Here is a 22,694-nt window from a genome sequence, read left to right as displayed (position 1 = left end):
AACCAAGACTGATCAGAAGGCAATGTTTCAAGAGAAAACATTGAAAAGTTATGCTGTAAAACTAGTGTTTCTAATGACTGGGGGGAAGAGGGGGGGAGGGAGCGGGGAGGAGGGGAACTAGTGTTTCGAAGTACTTGAGGTCTCCAGCCATGGTCACAGAGTATTTGTTGAACCAGCCTAGTAAATCACAACAATATCTTTCATAGTCCCAACTCCAACAGAAGTTTTGTGCCATTTTAGTGGCAATTGGTTAGTGCTTTCAAAACAATTGCATCTGATGTCTCAGAAGCCCAGTTACTAATTAGCATGAAGTCTTAACTTTCAAACTGATGCCTATATCATTGTTCACCAAAGTGCTCAGTTGGAGGCATGTGTTCAGGAGATAGATAAACCACTCAATCCCTGAGCAATAAGTAGTGTTGGTATTACGCAAGGGCCACATAAACCCTTGTAGGAAATGAAGTTAGGGAAAATAGTTTCAGCTTAATTTCAGTATGATGTGTAGAGACTATGAAATTGTTACCACTAAGTCAAGCATACAATAGCATTTGTTTTACTACTTTTAGTTCATAATATTCTTATGAGAAGCCATACTTTTAGTTCATAATATTCTTATGGGAAGCCAACACAATGACTACTGTAAATGTGACCCAGAAATTAACAGAAATACACAAAGTGAGAGCTTTCAGGACATGGTTCCCTGCAACATGCCATTGTGTTAGCAAGAGTAAAACAAACTTCAATAACCTAGGAGATTTCTCTAACCTTGTGTTCAGAATCCTAAGTCCTTCAAAGACAATCACAGAATTACACACAGATCTCCCTTTTCAAAGTAAGTAGATCTTAGCAACTTAAATAAAAAAAAATAGGTTTTGGAGTCTCTGCCTGGTAGAGGTAGACAGTTAAAGCAACATTAGCTTTGAACTCTAGAGCAGGCACAGTTATTACTCTGAGAAGACATGCTACCCAACACCCAGTTCTTTTAAACAGTAACTTCAAATTTTGCAGTCAATGTTGCCTTTAGGTCCCTTATGTAAATTTCAAATTTGTCTTGTAAATGCCACCATCTTTGGATTCCCTCCCTCACCTATTTAAAAACAACAACCAGGAGCATGTGTGAAATAACTATATTCTATTGTCTTGCTCTGTCAAGAGCCAAAACTTTCTGTCAGTCATTGTGCAATATGAAAAAAGAAGGCAGTCCCCTGGGACTAATAAACAAAGACTGCTCTGCAGTATCAATTATTTACTGTTCAGAGACTGAGCTACTGTGGCTGGTCTTTTCAGAGGATGTACTCAGGACATCTTTTTTGTTGGTACCTGTTAAAGCAAGATACATTTCGTAGGAAGGGAGCACAGATATAAAGAGACATGCATCTTTCTTTACTACCTGATTTTTTTCTTTCCTAGACAAGCAGCAGGAGAGAAAATTTCATCATTATAATAAGTAGCCTTCACTGCTCTAACATCTTGTCAGCTCTGGTACCTATGATAGCACTGAACTGACTGGAGGGACATGGAGCCTGCTGTCTGGTGTTAACTTGTGCAGTCTCCTCCTAGCTGCATAGGACAGGAAAAGAAATGTACAACGATCAGTATATAAAAGACACATTGGGTCAAGACAGAACACTGAAAACTACTCTAAATTTGTGGGTTAAAGAGCTAGATGTGACACTACTGGGAAAGCATTTGTAAACCTGAAGACTGCTTCAATGTAGTTTGTGGAGATCTTTCATTTAGCATTTGTAGCTGGCTGACTTGCCAACAGAGCATAACAACCCCAGCCCTTGTATTGCAGTTACCTAATGAATGTGAGCTACCAAACTTCTCATAGCTTTCCTAAATCTTCAGCAAAGATTACTCCTTCCCTTAAAGGAAGCATTATAAAAGAACAACTTTCTGATGTGCCAGAGATCTTTCAGGAAGTTTGAAATAGGTAACTGATAATCTTGGTAAGTGATAAGTTTAAAACCAAGAAAGAAAGAAAGAAACAAACAAAACCCCCAACTTTCATTTATAAGCCACTTTGCTGCCTTTTAGGGCAAAAGCCACATTACTAGGCCCTTCAAAAAGCACGCTGAAACTTTTATGTTAACTGGAAGTTACTGGGTTTCCTTCTGCACCATCAGAATACTTTTCTATTGCATTCCTTTATTGTTTTACATAGTAACTTTGAAATCATTAATCAACAGGCTTCTTTCTGTTCCAGCTATAGACTAGGAAAACCTGAAAGTAAAAGGGTGGGGATGACAACCCCCAACTCCACAAAAGTGCATGTGTTGGGGAGAAACCAAATCCCCCTACTGACTTCCAGTTTTCTCAGGGTCAACAGTCTGGAGTTTTAATTTTTGAAGGAAAAAAAAATTTGTGCACTAACAACTTCATTGCAGGTTTTGAAACATGCATCAGTTCTATCATGGAAGTTCTCTTGGTGAATTTATAGTTTGGTGGAAATATTTGCATAAAGAAGCTGCAAACTGCAGCTACGTTAAACTAATTACATTTAGTTTAGAAATATTATCACCTAGAGAAAACTTCACACATTTTTACTTTTAATAAGTTAATTGAGAGATCTGAGATAAATTTAAGTCAGTAGGAAAATGTCTACTTGGCACCTGTAGTTTGTCATCTCCATTCTTTGAAGCTCATAGGATGTAATTCTGACTGCTACAGATTGTCTTAGCACAGCAGTTGCTGTAAAGCATGAGAAGGTAAATAATTTACTCCCAGGAATTCCATTAGCATTTATCACTTTTTCCTCCTCCAGTTTAAAGTTTCTAGTTATGGAAAAATTGGTTGCTCTGAAGTTTAGAGATCCTTTAGTAAAAAAGTTCCCTTTAGGTTACCATCTTAGGATCTGTGTTTCAGACTTAGATGGTCAGAGGCATCTCCTTACTCACAGTAGTTAACACATTTTGCACAGTCACCAAGTTCAACAAAACAATGTGATTTTTGTACACTTGCACATCACTTTGTATACAGCAACACTACTTCAAACCGTGGCAGAGACATTTATTTCTAACACGAAGCATTTATGATTTGGTTCATAGGTGGAGTTCTCCAAATTACTTGATGTACAGCACTTCAGACAACATGAGTGCCTGTATCTGAGTCCGTTGATCAACAATGTAAGCTGAAAGGATAGCCTGGGTTAAAGGCACCCAACAAGCACCTTGCTGTACAAATTCTGATTACCCATTACTGTATTCCTTCCTCCTCTTCCCTTGCAAATGTATCTCTTTATCAAAAGTGAAGTGGCAGCAGATAAAACTAATGTTTAAAGTGCAAACTTTCCCTGTAACCTACGGGACCTACTGTTTATACTGCTTTGGGTGCAGCTAGTTAGCTGCTACCACAATCCTTCTTTTGAATAAAAAACAGCTTGTTGCAGCTTTTTCTCTTATTGCACATTTTATTGTATCTATTGTACAAAATAACCAAAGATTTTTTTTCCTGTTGCTTTGATGTTTTAAGCACTTGCGATAGTTTTAGATTGTTTTAAAATTTCCCAATAAACATGTCAAGAGGAACGAACTGGAAGTTCCCTGGTTGGTAATAAGAAGGCATTTTCTAGAGCAGGAACAACTCCAAGGTACAGGTTCCCCTCTACATTTTCTAGTTTGAAGCTGCCTAAATATTATCTTTGAGGCATGATTACAAGTTTAAGGGGGTGGCATCCAAGATCTACATCCCCAGGCTTCCTAGGGGACAGATTCAAACTTGTGAACTCCACCTCTAACCCAAGCAATGGAGGGCAAATGTCTGTCATGATCTTTGTCTGATTCGGGCTGGCTCTGGGCACGCTCTGGTTTGGGGTTTGAAGAAGGTGGGTCAGGTTGCTGCACAGACATAGTCCTGCGGAGGTGGTTTCTCTTGCGCAAAAACTCAGGTTGGGAGTGAAGGCCAAAGCTGCCTTTTCTCAAGATCATCCGAGAGTTGTTCTTTTTGGGTCGTGAATGAAGACTGAACTCCAGTGAGGCCAAGTGGGCTGCATAACCCTCACTGAGGAACTGAAACAGGAAGGAAAGAAAGAGAGTGACAAATTACTGCTGCCTCAACCTATGAGCTCTATGAGGAGTTCAGTTCCTACCTTTTGTAATGTAGTTAGATATATATAAAAGAATTAATATGTCTCCTCTCCCTTTTAATTTCAGTGAATTGTTCCATTTTTGTTGTTCAGCAATATGCAACGCATGCACTTGCAGATACAACCTGTGACCATTCAATTCTTTTTATGATTCACTCAGCAAGAAAATGCCTCATCTGAGACCAAAACTGCCCTTCTTTCTCTGAAAGACTGTCTCTGCTCTTTATCTTGCGTGTGCGTGCAAATGTGTGTGCGTGCACACATTCACACACATGCATTTCCTTACTCCTCCCAAAGACTTCCTGGTTGAGCAGCAACAGTTACTTACTTGACACTGTGCCTGGTATTTCTTTGTTGATCGTCCAACTATGTAGATCTGGGATGGCGACAGAGCCAAGACATTGTAAACAGAAATATCCTTCATGGAACCATATGCAGCACAGATTTTGATGTGGCACTGAAAAAAATATTACTTCCAACGTAAATGCTCTGACTATTGAACAACATGCACTACAAGGATGGCACTTGTCTTGCATTGAAGCAACAGACAAACTCACTGTTAACAATGCTGTAAACCACACACAGCTAAATCTGTTTGCCTGCATGCCAGCAGAATTACAAATATGCAGAGAGGAAAGAATAAGCAGTTCATCAATTTATTTGTAATACCATACGCCAGGAGGTACCTTTGGATATTTTATTTAGCATTTCCTACTCTTTGAAAAGCAAGAAAAGAAAGGAGGAATGGCAAAAATACTTTATAATGGCCAGTAGGATTTACTGTTCAGTCAATGACATTCTCTAGAAAAAGGTTTCAAGGATATAAACTGCTTTCTAGTACCTCTTGCATGAGATTCCGTAGAAAAATAGTCTTTTGTCGCAGTGGGTCATGAACAAGTCCATCAGAGAAGAAGATCATTCCTTGTGGGAAGTTGTGTTGAGACAACCATGAAACCACACGCTGCTTTTGCATATCTGGACGGCCAGTAATATAGATAATCAGATATCCCAGGTCCTGCCAATGTCTGTCAGAAACAACAGATAAATTACATAGATGCAGAAAAAGAAATAACGCCCAAAAGACAGGTTAGTATTTCTTTGCTCAGCATGGATCCAGTCAGAAATCAGACATGACCCTTCAACAGGTAGAAAGCACCCTGTCTGCTCCTAGTGAGAAATTATGCAATTATCTCTATATCTTGAGGGAGATGGCATAAAGCAAGTGATAGTCTCATACAATATGTTATGTAAAACATAATAGCTATTTAAAAACGTATTTAGAATAGTCCCTTTTACTGCACCTCAAGTCCTGCTACCTTTGAAATGTATTGCAAGATTCTGTCATTTCAAATGAAGGGAATGGAAAATCCTTGAAAACTGGCATCTCTGCATTCCAAAATGTGAGTTGTATTTCCTCACCCAGTGCAGCGTTAACAGACTTGCAAGAATGAATTAAAGGCATTCTGACTTTTCATCCATAAAACACTCCTATGCTCACGGTGCTTGGTATTTCTGGAGCAAAAGTATGTCCTTACTTGAAGTTAGTGAAACACAAAATACACTCTTTGCTAACCACAGTAACAACTGGAATCATTATTAATTAATTACTCGCACTTTAACACCATGTTCATTTGAATATGCAATTTTCAATCATTATCCAACTTAAACTACAAATTTCCAAGTAAACCATAGCATTCTAAGATTCCTCTGAAAATCAGGCAGGCCTGTTGTCCAAGAAAATACAGAAACATACCTGCAAAGCATTCTAGCCTTTAAAGAATTTTTGCATATTTAGTTTAAAAATTATATATTCTGTCCTGTTCCCTCCTATTGCGTTCAAACAGAAAAGTCAGAGATTGAGAAAACGAAGCATGCAAACTTCACTTACCTGACAACATCAACAGCCCCAGCTCGGACTTTGGGATCACTTCCCATAATTGAAACACTTGCTGCAAATGAACCATCAATGCTGAACACAACACATTCCATTCCTCGGGGAAGCACAGTCAGATAGCTTGTGGCACTGCTCTGGTCCCCTCTGGAGAGCCAAAGGAATAAACACTTTTTACAAGCATGGTGTGAGAATATTTTCTGCACATTCTAGTTAAGGACTGTCTAGATCTGCAGTTTCAAATATCTCTGTCAAGTAGGTATTCTGATTTCAGTCCTACGTGGGGCAATTAAAACCTAAACTTTTAGGAAATTGTTTTCCAAAAAAAATTTTGAAAGCTGACTTTAATAAGAAATTCCATTTGTACAAATACATAAAACAATTCAAAAAAAAAAAAAAAAAGCACCTCAAGAACTCAAACTTTGGATGCTATCTGTCTATATATACACATAGATAATATGTGAATTCTCTGTGGATCTACATAGCACACAGAATCACAGAATCATCTAGGTTGGAAGAGACCTCCAAGATCACCTAGTTCAACCTCTGACCTAATACCAACAAGTCCTCCACTAAACCGTATCACTGAGCTCTACATCTAAATGCCTTTTAAAGACCTCCAGGGATGGTGACTCAACCACTTCCCTGGGCTGCCCATTCCAATGCCTAACAACCCTTTCAGTAAAGAAGTTCTTCCTAATATCCAACCTAAACCTCCCCTGGCAGAAATCAGTAACTTTTTTTTTTTTTTTCCAACAGTCCACAATTACTGGCAAATTCTCAGAAATTACAAGGGAAGAACTGATATGTACCTTTTATTGGCATCTTTCCGCTTATAACTATCAGCTTTTCTCCACTAAATAAACATTACGATAATATTAGCATTACCCATCTCTCTATCATTGCAAATTGCAATGGAAATGCCAATCCAGAAAAGTAAAACAAACCAAAATAACCTACCCCTAAACAGAACCAAACCAAAAGAAAAATGCAATTGCAGTTGGCTTTTCATATAGAAAGGCATGCGAGATGCCATGCCATCTTCTGTTCATGATGACCTCCCCAAGAGGTTTGGACTCTAATAAAGCACAAAGTGATCCAAAGTCTTATCATTCCACGATATCGTGGTCCTTAAAAAAATGTAATCTGAAGACCACATTGTCCTTCCTTTAAAAAGATGATCACTGTATGATATAGAAATTTATATACGATGATGAAGATTCTTAAAATATGTGAACATTACATTATGGCTTAACAGGCAAAGACAGGACAACTCTCATTCCTGTTTGAAACTCATTCCTGCAGTCTAAATGCCCATGGGAACTTAGCTTCCCGGTACACCTTAATTTGTGTTCATATAACTGTCTTTTCATAAATTGATGGCTTGTTATACTACATTGAAGTAAAATATTTCTTCCTCCATTAGCACTACACAAGACTGTAAATTGACTTTGGACTTGATTATGGGTGGATAATGTCATGTTCTGTTTCAACTGAATGCATCACTCTGACTGTGCCTCCAAAGTAGAGACTCAAAGAAAGCTGTAAAACTATTTGCTACTTGGGTATGTGATTTAATTTTAAGTGCAATATTAAATTAATGTTATTTATTTATTTATTTTAATTCAGCATAGGAATTAAACATCAGAATTTTTAAAAGCACAGCTACCCTAGTCTTGCACCTATGCCAACAAATCTTATTTCACACATTTTCATTTTTTATACATGACTTAACATAGTGTTTTTTTCAAATACAGGAAAACCAGGAGAGTTGACTTCAATAAAATGTTACTCTGAGATACTTTTTTTCCCCCCACTTTAGAATAAACCTGTTCTTACGTACAGAATTAAAGCGACTCTTTCAATTAGCCTGCTATCAACACAGAAATTGCTGGCTGCGAATAAGACAGTAGATCCTCTACTGTTAATTTCAACAATAAAAGCTTCTTATTGGCTTGAAGAACATGAAGCCATACCCTTCAGCAATCTTTTCCTCAATGAAGAAGCTCTGAAATAACCCAAATCATACACTCTTGCCATAAGAAAACTGATTAGTCATCCAGTCATCTTATTTTGCACTAAATAGAATTATGTTGAAGTTTTGTATTGTAGGAAGGATAGATAAGACCCATTGGGCTGGACACCTGTAAGCTGGCCAGTAAACAGATGACCACTGTTTCAAATCTAAACTGATAACACAGCAAGAAGACCAAGAAAAATAATTACATTTGTCACTGGACAGCTGAGGCACAAATAAATTAAATTATCTGCCTAAGGCCACACAGAAATCTGTTGTATAATATAGAACTGACCAAATTCCCCCTCCATACACACTTCAATCTTATACATGTCGATGCCTTCCTGATCACAAGAGCCCATCACACCTGTAGTTCCAGCTTAGAGTTATTACCTGACCACCATTTTGATGGGATACACACCAACTCTCAATCTCTTTTGTTTGGGTATGCTGTAGGATATCCGGCCACTGCTGTTGGATATCTCTGTGTCAAAGTACACCCATCTACCCGAAGATGGCTCAGTCATTATGAAGATATCAACCTGCAAAAACAATAAAACAGGTACACAGAGGGTGCCTACTATCACACAAGACCTGCCAAGCCTAAATCCCAGTAGTATCTCAATTGTGTCTTGTACCAAAAGCTAACAAAGAAGTTTCAAGGAACCTTAAAACTCAATAAAAACTTCATAGAGGGTCCTCTCAATTAGAAATGTTTCCTAACACACAGTACAAGAGTTTATTGTTGCTTTGACCATTTAAAGCACCCATCTTAGCACTGCCAATGTCAAGAGCATATAGAGCTCAGGACTTTAGGAGGAACATCAAACTAGAAAAAAGATCATTTCAGCTTGTGTGTGTATTAAGTTTTTGCATATTAAACCTACAAAAGGGAAAAAAATCAGCCGGTTATTAAAAGATGAAATCTTTCTCAAATCATAACATTGCTTTCAAATGAAAAGCCTAAACACCTCAAATTATCAAGATTTTTTTTTCCCTGTAGAGGTTTCGTCAGTGTTTTTCTTCTACTTGAGTCACTCAAGTGATGGGGATGCTTTCAGGTGTTTTTTCAAACAAAACAAAACAGCCAAAAACCAAAACAACAACAACAACAAAGGGACAGGATTGAAGCAGTGATTGTCTTAAAAGTATAACCATTACCCATGATGATAGTTCGATTTGTACTAGTACAAGGCATGCTGAATACTGCAATAGAATCTTAGAAGCAGCACATCACTTAAGTCTTGTGGAATTAACTGATGAAGCCCAACAGTGACAGAGGTACGGGATATTGTATCCTGTATTTCAAGCCAACACACAGCAGCAGCTGACATAGCTTTTGTGACTGTAGAAGAGTTCTTTGTCACATGAACTGTATTTCAGACAGATATCACTCAAGTTCTCTATGGCTGAAGCTGAATGGAAAACATTTTACAGTGAGGTCTCTGCTAGGGATGGAAGCAATTCAGTTGAATGATGCAGTCTAGACTATCAACTCGAAGACACTGGTCAAGGCTTCCAAATGCATTATATAACACAATTTTGAAAGATTCCTGTCTTTCACTAAAGTTTGTTTTTTTTTTCCAATTACCTCTGAAAATTTAACATACCAAGAAGAGAGCAATAATTTCATTGTGATGTAGGCAGAGAGTGAGAATATAAATGCTGAACTCAAAAGCAAGAGCTTTACTCTGGCTGAGTGCAATAGATCTAGCTTATATGTAACTCAGCCAACATCTTAACTCCAATATGTTGAAGCCAGGAGCCTGAGTACTTTTGCAACAGTTGAGAGGATCATCTCTAATGCATGGCACCACGATCCTTAGGTTTTTCTACTGGAAATACCACTTTCTGCTTAGTAACATGAAAAAAGGTAGGCAGCAGAAGTCTTTCCATAGCCAGTTTCCTAAACAGTGCAAAAGGAGATGGAGAACAAGGGAGATTTACCGTACATAAAGCTGTTATCAGAGTCATTATTTAAGTGCAGATTGCTCTAAAAGTAGACTGCCCAATGTTGAAAAGCAGGAAGCTGAATGCTCAACCCAGCATGAGGTTAATGCATCACCTTAGCAGCATGGGCCACCCACAGAACAAGCAAAGCGAAGCCTCCAAGCTTCAGTTTTACCCTCAGTTCAGCAATAATGCTCTGCTAATTTCCATAAAAGCTCTTATAGTCTATTGAATACGAACAAAGAGTTCACTTAATGTTTGGCTTTGCTAGTTTTAAGCCTGGCTGCTGCAGGCAGTGTTAGGAGCACAGACGGTTCCAACCGTGGCACATTACTTCTTCAATTCTACAACTAATCTTTACTCTTCCATGTATGTGAGAAACAATAGCAACCTAACCTACAGCATCACTATTCCTTTATCTACTTGTCTTACCTTGAAAAGAAGATGTACATTTTTCTTCTAGTGATTTGCCAACTGTTAATAAATTCTTTTTTTGTCCTTCCTCAACAAGTTAATTTTCTGCAGTAGGTGGTGTAAACAGATGATGGGTTCAGAAATGGCTGCCCAGCATACTTTTCAGTAACAAGAGGAGATGGCCAGCATCACGTAAAAAAGATGATAGCTGGGAAAAATGTCAGCTATCCAGAGAGTGTGCTTACAGCATATTTTTGCTGAAGTGGTGGGAGACTAGTGACGTAATCCCCCTCACTGTAAGACTTTCTTTGGTACTATGAACTACATGTGCATTACATTCAACAACTATTTCTAGTAAACACTTATTTTAGAAAAATAAGGAAACAGGATACTCAAATTTTACCTTTTCACCTGTTAAAGCTACCATGTCCAGAGGCCCATACATAAAGCGCCCAACTAGTACCTGAGGACCATCTTCTACTGCAATGATGTCATTAGCTCGATGATTAGCAGTCACATTCTGAAATGAGAGCAAAAGGTGGGAGGGGTAGAGTTTTCTTCTGTAGTAAGGCTATTGTCTCTATTATGTTGTTATGAACAGTAACACAGAAACACAGTCCAAGACAGTGTGTTTGAGGTACATCTCAGTGCACCTTAGAGTACCCATCAAAACTGGGCTTTCAGGAATGGCCAAGATCCCATTAATGGTGCATTCCTGAACAGAGATTCTGTTGAGGACACACAAGATGACCAAATAAGAGCGTACGTTTAAAGTAAATGCCAATTACCTTTCAGAACACGTGGTGCCATAGATCCACATAATTACATGCAAAACATTCATTTTATGAGGCACTTGCACTTATTTTTAGTAGCTCAAATTTTTCACACCAAAAAACAAGCAATCCTCCCCCAAAAAAGTTTTAACTGATGAATGGGAAGAATATCTGCAACTTGGCACATCTTTCAAACTGATAATACATTTTTAGCATAGACTGGACACAAGCTTTTACTGACTGATTGTCATACTTAACCCTGGTATGCACTTATGCTCTGGAGCACAACAAATCCTTATCAGTACTTATAGCGGCATTCAAAACTTGCTAAAAAATTGTCTAAAAATTAACAGCGTAATTTTGCTAAGGCAAAAAGGCCAGGATTTCAGTGACATCCGAAAGAAATTTCTCAAGTCATAAATTTTATTTATTTATTATTTAAGCCTTTATTTGATACTTGTAATTGAAGTGGCATCTAAAGAAAGAAAACATATTTTCTTGGGTCATAGATCCATTTATCATACAAGAAAATAGAAGAACAACCTCTTTGCTTAACTGAAATGTAAGGTCCTTCAGTTATTTAAAGAAAGAAATACACTTTCTCCCAACGTGTAATGATAAACCAAGAATAAATTGTTCCTATTCCTAACTGTTAATTTATTTGTCTCTGGATTATGTTAACAGTTTTCAGTTTTGTAAAATTCACATTTTAGGAGATTAGACTCCATTTAAATTGCTACCAAACCCAATTTCTATGGCTGCCATGGATATTCAGATTTATACTTACTCTCAATTTGACATGTGTCCTTTTACGTAGCCATTTTTCTCGTGGATTAGATGGGCTTAGTGTTGCTGGATCCAGGCTGTTGTTCTCCTTGAAATTTACATTTTCATACCTCATCACCTGAAATTATATTAATGTTTTAATAAACCATGTGTTGCTTGGAGAGTCCTGTAATTGGCAAGGAAAGGAGTACACTGCTGCCCCTGCTGAATGACGCTGCAGAGCGGATAGCACAAGCAGAGCAGAAAGATGCACAGACCATATGTTCACATTAAGTGCTGGCCAAAAGAGTGAAAGCATTTTATTTGTCTATACGATTAAGCTCAGGTCCTTATTAAACAGCTTTTCCATTCACACCACAGCATGCACATTGGTTTACATTCAAATCCTTCCCTGAACCACACAAACATTAGGATGATATCAAGAGACACTCTCTCCTCATTGTCTGCAAAGTCACTAAGGCTCCTTAAGACCATGGAAGTACTTGTTAATGCCCTTTATTGAGCAGAGGTCAGATTCCTGACTCTATCTGTAATGATTTTCTATTCATAGGCCCAGACAATGTTTCCTATTGCCTTCTGGCTATTACTCACCACTGCAGTAGGGAACAGGAATGGGATTTGGCTTGTGGCTGGTAACATGGTTTAATCTGAAGGTAAAAGGACTATAGTTTGTGAACATGCAGAACCCTGTCACATCATGCAAGCTACATTTCCTTATGACCTAAATATCACACACTTAACCAACAAATTTGCTTGTTCAACTCATATATTAGAGCCAACCCACAAATTTCAGCAAGACATGGCTTGCAGCTTCCATAATGGGACCAGGGACAGCTTGAGGCTAGTTCAGTTTGAATGAGAAATGACTTTGTCTGTATCTTTCACATGCTAGCAGAAAATGAATCAAGTTGGACAGTTGGCTTTCTATGCTGAAGTTTTCCAACCCTGGTGCCATCTGGAATGGTGGCCCGAAATCCCTTTGAAAGCTGTCTGATGTGAAGTCCATCAAGTAAAATTCTGTTGCATTCAGCCATAGAAAAGCAATTGGCTTGCAATGGATCAGAGTAAGACTGGGAGGCCAGTGTGTTTTTTAAAAAAACTGTCATAAATTCCATTCACCAGAGGGCATATATAGGAAATATATGCCTATAGGGCATTTATGAATCACTAGCCTTAACCTTAACAGGCAGCAAGGCAGAATGTCCATCATTTGCTGAAATTAACCAGTCCTTTATGTAGTGTTATAAGCTCACATATTGCTTTAGAGGAACGTTCCAAATGTGTGAATGCACATATAAGGCTAGATAAGACAAAACACTGCAACTTAGTATGGATGAACAGAAAGCAAGGATAATAAAGCAGGAATGATTGCTGACAAAAGTATCAGCAATACGCTTAGGGAGGCATTTGAAAGGTGATATGCAAGAATGTTCTGATGGACTCAAGGTTAAAAAAAATCCTGAGAGAAAGAGATGACAAGAGCTATAAGAAAGCTGCAAAGGAGAGCAGAAACATCTACATGCAAATATCTAAGACCCTTCAGGAGAATAAAACAGGTATCTGCATCCTGACACTTCCAGAAGAAACTTCTCTACTTTGGGATGAACAACAAATAAGATTCCTGTTCTGGAGGCTGTTCTGGTTCATGAAAAAACCATAAATAGCTTTTGCTTTGCATTGATTTTGGTGACACTAGTTATAAACAAAGTTTATTACGTTTTGAATGGAATTAGATATACCAAAGGATGCTTTGAAAGGACAGTGAGAGGCTGAAGGAGTCAGAATTTCATCAATTAAAAACATCATTTCATCATTCACTGGATGTAAAAAAATACACTGATTCCTGAGTTAATACAAATTAAAGTGCTTATAACTAGCTTCTAGGGGAGGGACATTGGTTTCTTGGTGGGCCACTTATCCTGAAGGTCACAGTCAAATCCACTAAATTTTTTTCAACCCAGGTGAGATTTCTCAGCCTCATGACCTTCTCTAGAGATCAGAACATGGATTAACTCTAGGTCACTCACAGCTGTTGTCTAAATACTGGAACAGTAGGAACAAGAGACTCATCATATGCCTCAGAAATAATTTCGGAGGAGACAGTGCACACAATGCCTGTAAATACACTAGTACAGTTACAGGAGAGACAGCTAAGCAACTGTTTTTTCTTACACACTTCAGTTTCAGTCTCCTAATTTTTCCTTATTCCCTCTAATTTTGAGAGGGATATTTGCTGTAGAGAGAGAGAGAAAGAGATCAACCACCTGTCTCAAAATGAATGCCACAACGTCTGTTGATTCCCAGTAACTGGCATGGAAGAGATGTGGCAGGGCCACAGTTGGAAATGCTGTCAGTACATCTGGACAATACAAGGCATAATCAATTCGTTTTGTTCCCCACCACTTTGCAGTAACTACAAAATAAAACGAAAGAAAAAAAAAGTATCACATTTCTAAAATATACCTTAGCAAATCTCTTGCTGTTTCTGTGTTTAAGCTAGATAACAAAATAAAATCTTCTGCTTTTTTAATCCTGACATTTACAGTCTGTTAAAGGCATCAATCAAACACAAACGTACTGTTTTCACTGATTGCATAATCCCTTAAATGTCTGCAATCAAAACAGCCCTCCAAGTTTTGGGAAGCAGAGGTTACCTTTCCATGATTCTCTTTGCTTCCTGGTCCATGGAAAATGTACAGTGAAAGACCAGTAAGTTTCTGATCGTGTTACAGAGTAAGAGTTGCAAATGCTTCCCAAACAATGAATACGATATTGATATGTGTCTACAGTCTGTAACAGGAGAATATATTGATCTATAGCACTTATACTTATGAGTAACAATTCTTATCTATCTATATTTCTTCATGCCTGGACCATGCTTCTAAACCCAAGTTAGTATGAAACCCGTAATAACTATTTCCAAGTGCCATTTTAATATAGAATTGTGACTTCACTTCTATTACTTTATCTAAATTATTACAAACAGAAAAAGGAAGTTAAATTGTGTTACTTAAAACCACAGCAACTTAGGCTGTTCTCATTCTCCCCAAATTTCCAAGTAAGTTATTTTCCTTTTCATAATAGTTTTACACAGAAAGGATTTAGGGAAAGGGCATTTGCTATATCAGACAGCGCACGTCACTAGGCTTCACTCACTGTTGGTGAAGTATGCTGATGGCAAACTCTCTGTTGACCCTGAGTTTTCGCTGTTTGTGCTGGCCAAGCTCAACTTTCTCTCTTTTCCTTGTGGTTGATTAGATGCGTTTGGAGATTCAAGACTCTCCTGAGCAAGAGTTATATTCAAAGAGCTGCTCTCAAGGAACAGAGCACTGTGGTTTTGGATGGCATCACCTGCAGGTCATAGAAATGAAAAAACAAAACAAAACAAAACAAAAAAACAGCCACCACCACCAACAACAAAAAAACAATGGGATGAACAACTTGGCTTTGAAATTATTTTTGAAACACGTATTTTTAAAATATAAAGCTAATGATCATTTTCCTTAACAACATCAGATTTAATAACCACAGATGAAACTCCTTCAGAGTGAGAAGGGCAGCATGAGACAGCACGACTAAATGGAGAAAGCATACCCTACTGCCATAAAAATGCAGTGGCAGCTAAGTAAGATCTTCCAAAATGAGTAGTGCTGTTGGGAGGCTGCTTCCCACTCAACCTTGCCTATTTTAAAGTCACTCTCTGAGAAGAGCTATGCAACCCTTGGAGTCTGTGTCACTCCTCTTGTTTTCCTGAGGTGAGCGAAACGACTTGAGAAAGAGAGCGTTCAGAGAGTTTATCTACTGATTTGCATCTTCACAAATGGAACAGAATTCTCATTTATTCATGCCACTCTGACAGATGAGCTAGGGGCCATGCCTAACACCTCTACTTAATGAAACAAAAGAAAGCTTTCATCCTGAGGTGTTCTGCAACACTCCTGAGGTGTTCAAAGAACAGATGTGCATTTAAATAAAAGTATTACTGATGTAGCCTGCACATCCCTGCTGCACCCAGCAAAGACAGAAGCTCCACAAGGTATCTGTGAGACAGGATGTACAGCAAAGTGCACATCAAAAGCAGCTGACTCCTCTATAGTTTTTTCAGAGAACAAACCTCTTGGAGAGATTAAAATGTAGTGAACAAAGGGAAAAGGGGAAGCAGTTCAATGCACATGATAAAAAAGAAAGCAGAGGGACCTTGACGACATATTGCTCTATTCCTGAGCATTTTTCAGTCCCATTCAGACAACTGATCACACTGTGCTCATCCTTCATGTGGCCATGGGTTAGGGACTACGTCATACATTTCTTTACATAGTGGAGGCCTGGGGAAAGTTTCTCTTCCAACTTTTCAAGTGTTACCAACTCTTAGTGGAAAGGATACCTCAATGGCGCACAGAGGAGAACACAACAGGATTTTTTAAGAATTTACACATAAAAGTTGTTTACAGTAACACCATTGCTTACAAAAATACACTGGGAGTATAAGTGTCTATAGATATCAGAACTGTTAAAACTTGTCAGCATTGAATGAAAAGCAATAGCTTCATAGCTCCTACAAATTCATCCCTTCCAAAAAGCAGACATGGCTGGAAAGGTTCTGTCTTGTTTTGACATAAGCCTGAGTATCTCAACTGCATGAGACAACACAAGGAGATGGACCAGATTGAACCAGAGAAGCAATTAAATTCTAACACTTCATGATTGGTATAAAGTTTCAAAAGAATGTATTCAATCATTTTTTCCATGGAAATGTGTATTTTGAGTTTCATGAAAAAAAACAACTGCAATGAACCGTTCTTTCAAAGGAATCTTTCTGACACCACACAACAAGGAAAGTTATGTGTGGCTATAGGAAAGATTAATGGAGGTGAACAAGATGGAAGTACAATCTTATTACTTCCCTTGTCTCTGGCAAACCATAACCTCTAACGCAGACAACTGAAAATTAAAAACAGTGCTGCTTTCTTATAACTTACCTCCTAAGACGGGGAGATATTATATGCTCTTTGTAGCAAAACAAGAGGTACAAAGAAGTAAAAGTTCTATTCTATGTCATTCTAAGACTGAACCAGTATGCACTTAGTCCTTCTGACAACAAACTGCAAACCACGTTGGCCTGAAGTACCACAGCAAATCAGCTCACTGAAGAGCTGATAGAGCAGTAGAATCCACAGACATATGGAGTAAGGAACAAGGAAGATGCACTCTGTTAGTGGTCTATCTGAACCAGTAACCTGAACCAAAGTGCAATCAACAGGAAATTCCACAGAAAGTGCAATAAATTCTGTAAATGAGAGCTAAAAACAAATGACACCTCCAGAAAGTGCTTGTGGTTGGCAGTTTTCTGACACATACTTTCTGCTTCCCCTCTCTGGTGCTAAAAAATTCACTTCAATAAAAAGGGTTGTTGTGCCTTTTAAAATTCTCTACCTCCGAATTGTTGTTGATCTACTGAAACTACTGTAAATTGACTATAATCCAATCCTTCCTCCTCTGTTAGAACTTTTTAAAAGTTTGAGATTCAGTTCTTCATTCCCACAAAAAATGGAGATGGAGAGAGAATTAAAAATAATAACTTTGCACAAAACGGAAAACGTTGTCAGCCAACACACTGTTTGACTTTTCCAAATTATTGGCTGGCTTACCAACTGCTCGATAAGAATCTGGGGCTTTGTAATTCGTTTATTTCCTAATACTTTTATTTCGAGTAACCATTCTTCTTCTGAAGAGACCAAATCAATAAACTGGAAGAAAACTGCCAAAAATGCCTTTCTCTCATATTTCCTAAATCATCTTTATGTTAAGCAGGTAGGGCAGTCCGCCTTCATCTCTGAAGGACGGGTTTTCGTTGAATTGTAAAGGAGGAGAATTTCCATTATTCTTCCATTTAAGTAACTGAAAAAGACACTTCCCCCCAAAAACAATCTTTCTCATGAATCTGAGTATCACATGACTCAGGATTTGAGGTTAAAGGCTCCAAGGATCTGATCTAAAGGCTCTTTAAGAGCCCTTAGAGGCTATTATCACTTATCATTATAGGCTCTTATTACTAGTCTAACTTTATTTTTACTTATCAAGCTTGATAATAAAGACAGATAATTTTACAAAGTCTCAGCTTGGGTAATTACGATAGTTGCAGCAAAGACAAAGAGGCAAAGCAATCTCACGGCCAGGCAATTCAGTAATCATCTCCAGACAAAATTAACAATTCATTATTTCCTCTATATACAATCAGAGAAATACAGTGCTTTTAGACCTTGACTTCTATCTACCCATAATGAAGCATACCAGTTGGCAATCCTACATATTCCTTATAAATAGAACTTTGCAAAAGAAGAAATTTGCATTTATTTCAATTGTGCTGCAAAACGAAATGTGACAGAAGCTCAGACTCTTTATTAAGTGTAAATAGTAAAGAAAATAATCTAAGTTCTGCCATGTCAAATGTCTAAAAGGTAGGGTAGATTGAAACCAGGTGTTTTCAGTAAACACACAGTGACCATATTTTTAACCCTCCCCATGCCATAAGCAGCAAAGCAAAAAGAAATTACATCTCACATGCTAGTGGTGTCAAAAGACATGAGTGGTGGCAAATCAGGGATCTGTCACAAAGTAAAGGATCACAAAAGCATTCTGATTACTAAATGTCGAATAGGCAAAAATTGAGAAAGGTGCTGTTCAATAAAAGTCAAGACAACACGGCTTTCTCTGTGTTGTAACACAATCTGAACTTTGTACCTTGCCCTCACAGTTAAAACACAACAAAACTAACCAACCAACAAAAAACCATTAACCATCTGTTCTTATGAGAAAAGGAACAGGGAATGAGATCCTTCAATGACATGAAAGGTTACCAGAAAAGGCTGTTTTGGGCAGTGTATAATAATAATACAGTTTGGTGCAATTAGGTTTCATTGTATTTCACTAGAAAACTACCATTCCAAGTTAATACCATGAAAGCTCTCATTTGGAGAAATGCTTTCACAAGCCCAGGTATCAGAGAAAAGGAAAAAAAAAATCTGTGCAGTCACTAGAATTAATCCTTTGTGAATTAAGAATCTTTAATTCCAAGAGGCTCTCAAAGTATGTGCATTTAAATGAGAGGATTTCATATTCATTGAAATAACATAACTTAGATGTAAAGCACAGCAATAGTTAAATATGCAGAGTTAATACAAAACCATACCATGGAACACCTGCTGATCATTAGACCTTAAGAATTTTTATAATACATCCAACAGACAGTGTTTCCAGATTTATGTGCTTTGTAGGAGAATCTTCTGACACATTGCCTTAGATGAACCAAAAAAGAACACCCTTTGTTCTCAAATCACTTATAAAGTCTCTGCTTCAAGAATCTTAGTATCTGAAGAGTTTACTTCAATACAGCAAAGCTGGTAAAATACACCAACACAACATTTTCAACTTGAAAAGCAGCCTAAGGGAAGTATTCAGATAGCCTGAGATACGTTTCAGAAACAGAATTTTGTGCCTAACTAAGCAGTAGGAAAATTCAGACACTTGGGTGATGAGAGAACACATTCCATAGATTGGACTGTCCAACAGCTTGGCTATTCCTTAGTCAATTCCTGAGGAAAAGACAGATCTTCAGGATTTTCAGTGGCTTGGCAATAGTGTTAAGTTAGCTAATAGTGTTAAGACAATTGGCGTGGGTGAGACTATATGAAGGCTTTTCTTAAGGTATTCCTCAGTATTCTGTACTAGACAGCAAAACAAAATCAACTGCTAACAGTAAGGAAGCAGCTACAGGTAAATTCATACTTGAACAGTCATTTACCCTCTCAGGATAAAGTCTTAATCTCTCTTCTGGACATTGGAATTTGTTCCGAATCCTTTATTGAACCTGTGCTGTTATGTTTCATGCTGAAAGTGGGTGACAATCTGATAATACATCCTGTCAAAAACCTGCCACTCCTAGACTCTCTACTATCCAATCAAACCTTGATTTCTAGTAAACACTGAGAATATAGACTCTCATGTTGTAAAAATGAAAATAAATCTCATTTGTAGAACCAGAACATTTGTTTTCCAAACCAAATGTCAGTACCAGTATTTTATATTGTCCTTGTCATCAACATTTGTAGGATTCCCACAACAGATGCATACAACTCAGCAGCTCATGCGTAACCATGAGTCTTGCTCTTCTCATGCTGTTTAACGCTTACCTACTCATATGAACACTGGTCTTTGAATTAATTTAAGAAGACTATTCCATCTCATTTCCTAGTTAAAAAAAAAATTCCAAGTACTTTAATATCTTGTTTTATCATAAAATTATTTGTGTCGTTCTAATGCAGTCTGTTATATCTATGTTTTTAAATGTCACCAGTCACAGTTTTAACTACTACTGAAACTACAGACTAATACTAAATCTGAGTACTAATTATCATTATTCCTTAAAGACATCTGCAACAGAAAGAACTATATGCTATGACGAAGAACAACTATTGCATAAAAGTGCCCTATTTCAAATTTTTATCTGAGAACTTAGTACTGCTGAGCTTTTCGTAGATAGGAGGTTGTTATGAATGTGAAATGATACAATTCAAGATCTGTAGTTTTTCAAAAATTGGTTTAATCAGATTTAGACTGATTTGCATCCAATATACACACTACTTTTGGCAGAGAAAAGGAAGGGATGCATGTGTATCACACTGCACAGAAGAGGCTCCCAATGATCTATATTCACCCAGTTCTAACAAAAAGAAAACACTGCCATTTTACTGTATTAGCCTTTAACATGAAACTCCAAATCCTGAAAAGCCTTTTGAAATATTCTGCTGAGGCCTGAATTCATGTCTGAATGTGTAGCAAAAAGAATAAATCTAATGTGTATGCATGTACACATACACTGATAAATTCCTTTTTTGCATAATATGGCATGTCAGGATACTGCACATTTGTACAACTATCTCATTTTTTATATGAAAAGTCAAAACATAATTGTTACAACACAACAGCACAATTCCTTTTTTTTTTTTTTTAAATCCATGTCTTTCTATTTCCTCCCCAATCAATCTGTTTCTTCTTTTCCTGGATTCAAACATCCATTGCTGAATATGATTACTATTTAGTAGTCTAATAACAAAAGAGCAGATCAAAAGACAATTTTCCTAGTGCTATAATTTGTCTTAATAGATATCTGCGATAAAACTACTACAAGTGACCAAGAGAAACAACATCTAAAACAACTGGCATATGTAGGCAAAGTTCAACTAACTGTAAAAATAAATAGTCTAAAATGATGGTATCAATCGACTCAGTCAAAGACATGGAAGAATGCAAGTGACTCTTCAACTAAAGCAATGGTTCACTTTTCAAACACTATTTAACAGAGCTAGTATCCCAAAAGCTCACATGCAAGAACCAGTTTTTCTCAGTGATCTTTGGTTCGATACTTGCTAAATATACCTGTACCCTTCTGTCCCAGATGACTAGTTTTTAGCATGGAAGCACATTTGTATTTCATATCCTCTTGAGCTGTGTAAGGAGAGAAAGCTCAAGAGAAGAACAGGTAAAGAGAGCTATGGAAAATAAGTACTGTACCTAACTGGTGAGATCTTCCATCCCCCAGTGGGTATCTCTGGTACCGTGGGACACTGAATGGAGGCAGGAGATGAAATCTTTTCTCCAACAATGGTTCAAGTCTGCAGGCAGAGGGATCAGCAGAGTGAAAGAAACTGTAAACTTGGCTGCAGGCTGGGCGGACCTGGCATACTTGGATGAGAATCAAACAGAGAAAGAGAGTTCATTATTGCACCTTTACAATTTTCAAGGAGTCTATGTATATAAATATGATTAATATGGTCTTCTGCAACTCCAGACTAGCACATATCTAGCCATGAGAAATTTATGTAAATCATTACAATTTCCTCTGTAAAGAACATTTTGTTGCAAAAGAATTTTACAGAGACATCACAATCTCAGATGTAGGCATGTAGCAGACATGAAGATGAGCCAGAGAAACAAGACAGAAGCAAGGAAGTACAAAGAAGTTCAAAAGTCTTGTAAATTTGTTACTGAGCATTACAACTATGATGCTCTCAGCACTTCAAATATTTACCAGCAAAATGGTTTAACAGACCTGTTACACATAGAGGACTGAAATCAAAATGAGATCCAGAGAAGATAGGTGACATAATTGCAGTTTCTGAAGTCACCTTATGAAAGCTAATGCATAGAAATGAGGCTGGTCATACTCAAAGCAATGTTTAACATTCTTGCTGAAGATATGAAAATTCTGAGGGTTTTGGGGGCTGCAACAGGACATGGGTATTTGTTAACCATCCACTTACTCAGCTAACAGGGCATTCTTTTGATTGATTACAGGGCACTGCAGCATAACTTAGATGAGTGATCACACAAGATGGATAAAATCTGTACAACAGTCAGTGTAGTCCCTTCTCATTGAGCTATACCACACTTTAATCACTCTGAATCTTGCCAGCCTGGGTAGATGAATTCATTATGGACAGTGTTATCGAATATTAGATCTGACGGAATCTATCTTAAATGACATCTCTTATCAGAGCACCCATCATAGATATAAAAAAATTAAAATCAAAGCACCCTACTTAGGTTCTTTCTAATTTTCAAGAGCAGCAGTAAAGGTATATGTACATCAGCAAAACTGCACTGAGAAAACTTGACACTGTTCAACTTTCTCTGCTGCAGTCACAGAGTCACAATGAACTACCTATATGAGAGAACACTACATTCTTACAGATTTTCTCAAGTCCTTCCCGTGTTGCT

At 37.6% G+C, this 22,694-nt stretch overlaps 1 protein-coding gene across 4 annotated transcripts in view; it reads right to left on the bottom strand.

Moving 5' to 3' along the window:
- Positions 1-1,313: 1,313 nt before the first annotated feature.
- PITPNM3 (PITPNM family member 3) overlaps positions 1,314-22,694 on the bottom strand; it is an 87,281-nt gene continuing 65,900 nt past the window's right edge. For all 4 annotated transcript variants that reach the window (XM_040532216.1, XM_040532214.1, XM_040532215.1 and 1 more), the window contains exons 10-19: positions 21,489-21,659; positions 15,075-15,269; positions 14,183-14,331; positions 11,920-12,036; positions 10,763-10,879; positions 8,389-8,537; positions 5,976-6,125; positions 4,929-5,112; positions 4,416-4,544; positions 1,314-4,010 (exon numbers count right to left, since the gene is read on the bottom strand). In XM_040532216.1, coding sequence (XP_040388150.1) covers positions 3,702-4,010; positions 4,416-4,544; positions 4,929-5,112; positions 5,976-6,125; positions 8,389-8,537; positions 10,763-10,879; positions 11,920-12,036; positions 14,183-14,331; positions 15,075-15,269; positions 21,489-21,659 — 1,670 coding nt within the window. In that variant the 3' untranslated portion in view covers positions 1,314-3,701. The remainder of the gene's footprint in view (positions 4,011-4,415; positions 4,545-4,928; positions 5,113-5,975; positions 6,126-8,388; positions 8,538-10,762; positions 10,880-11,919; positions 12,037-14,182; positions 14,332-15,074; positions 15,270-21,488; positions 21,660-22,694) is intronic.

Source organism: Cygnus olor, chromosome 20 (genome assembly GCF_009769625.2).
Source record: "Cygnus olor isolate bCygOlo1 chromosome 20, bCygOlo1.pri.v2, whole genome shotgun sequence".
Taxonomy (NCBI): Eukaryota; Metazoa; Chordata; class Aves; order Anseriformes; family Anatidae; genus Cygnus; species Cygnus olor.
The sequence above is the reverse complement of the archived record's forward strand: the minus strand, read 5'-3'. Positions and strand labels throughout refer to the sequence as shown.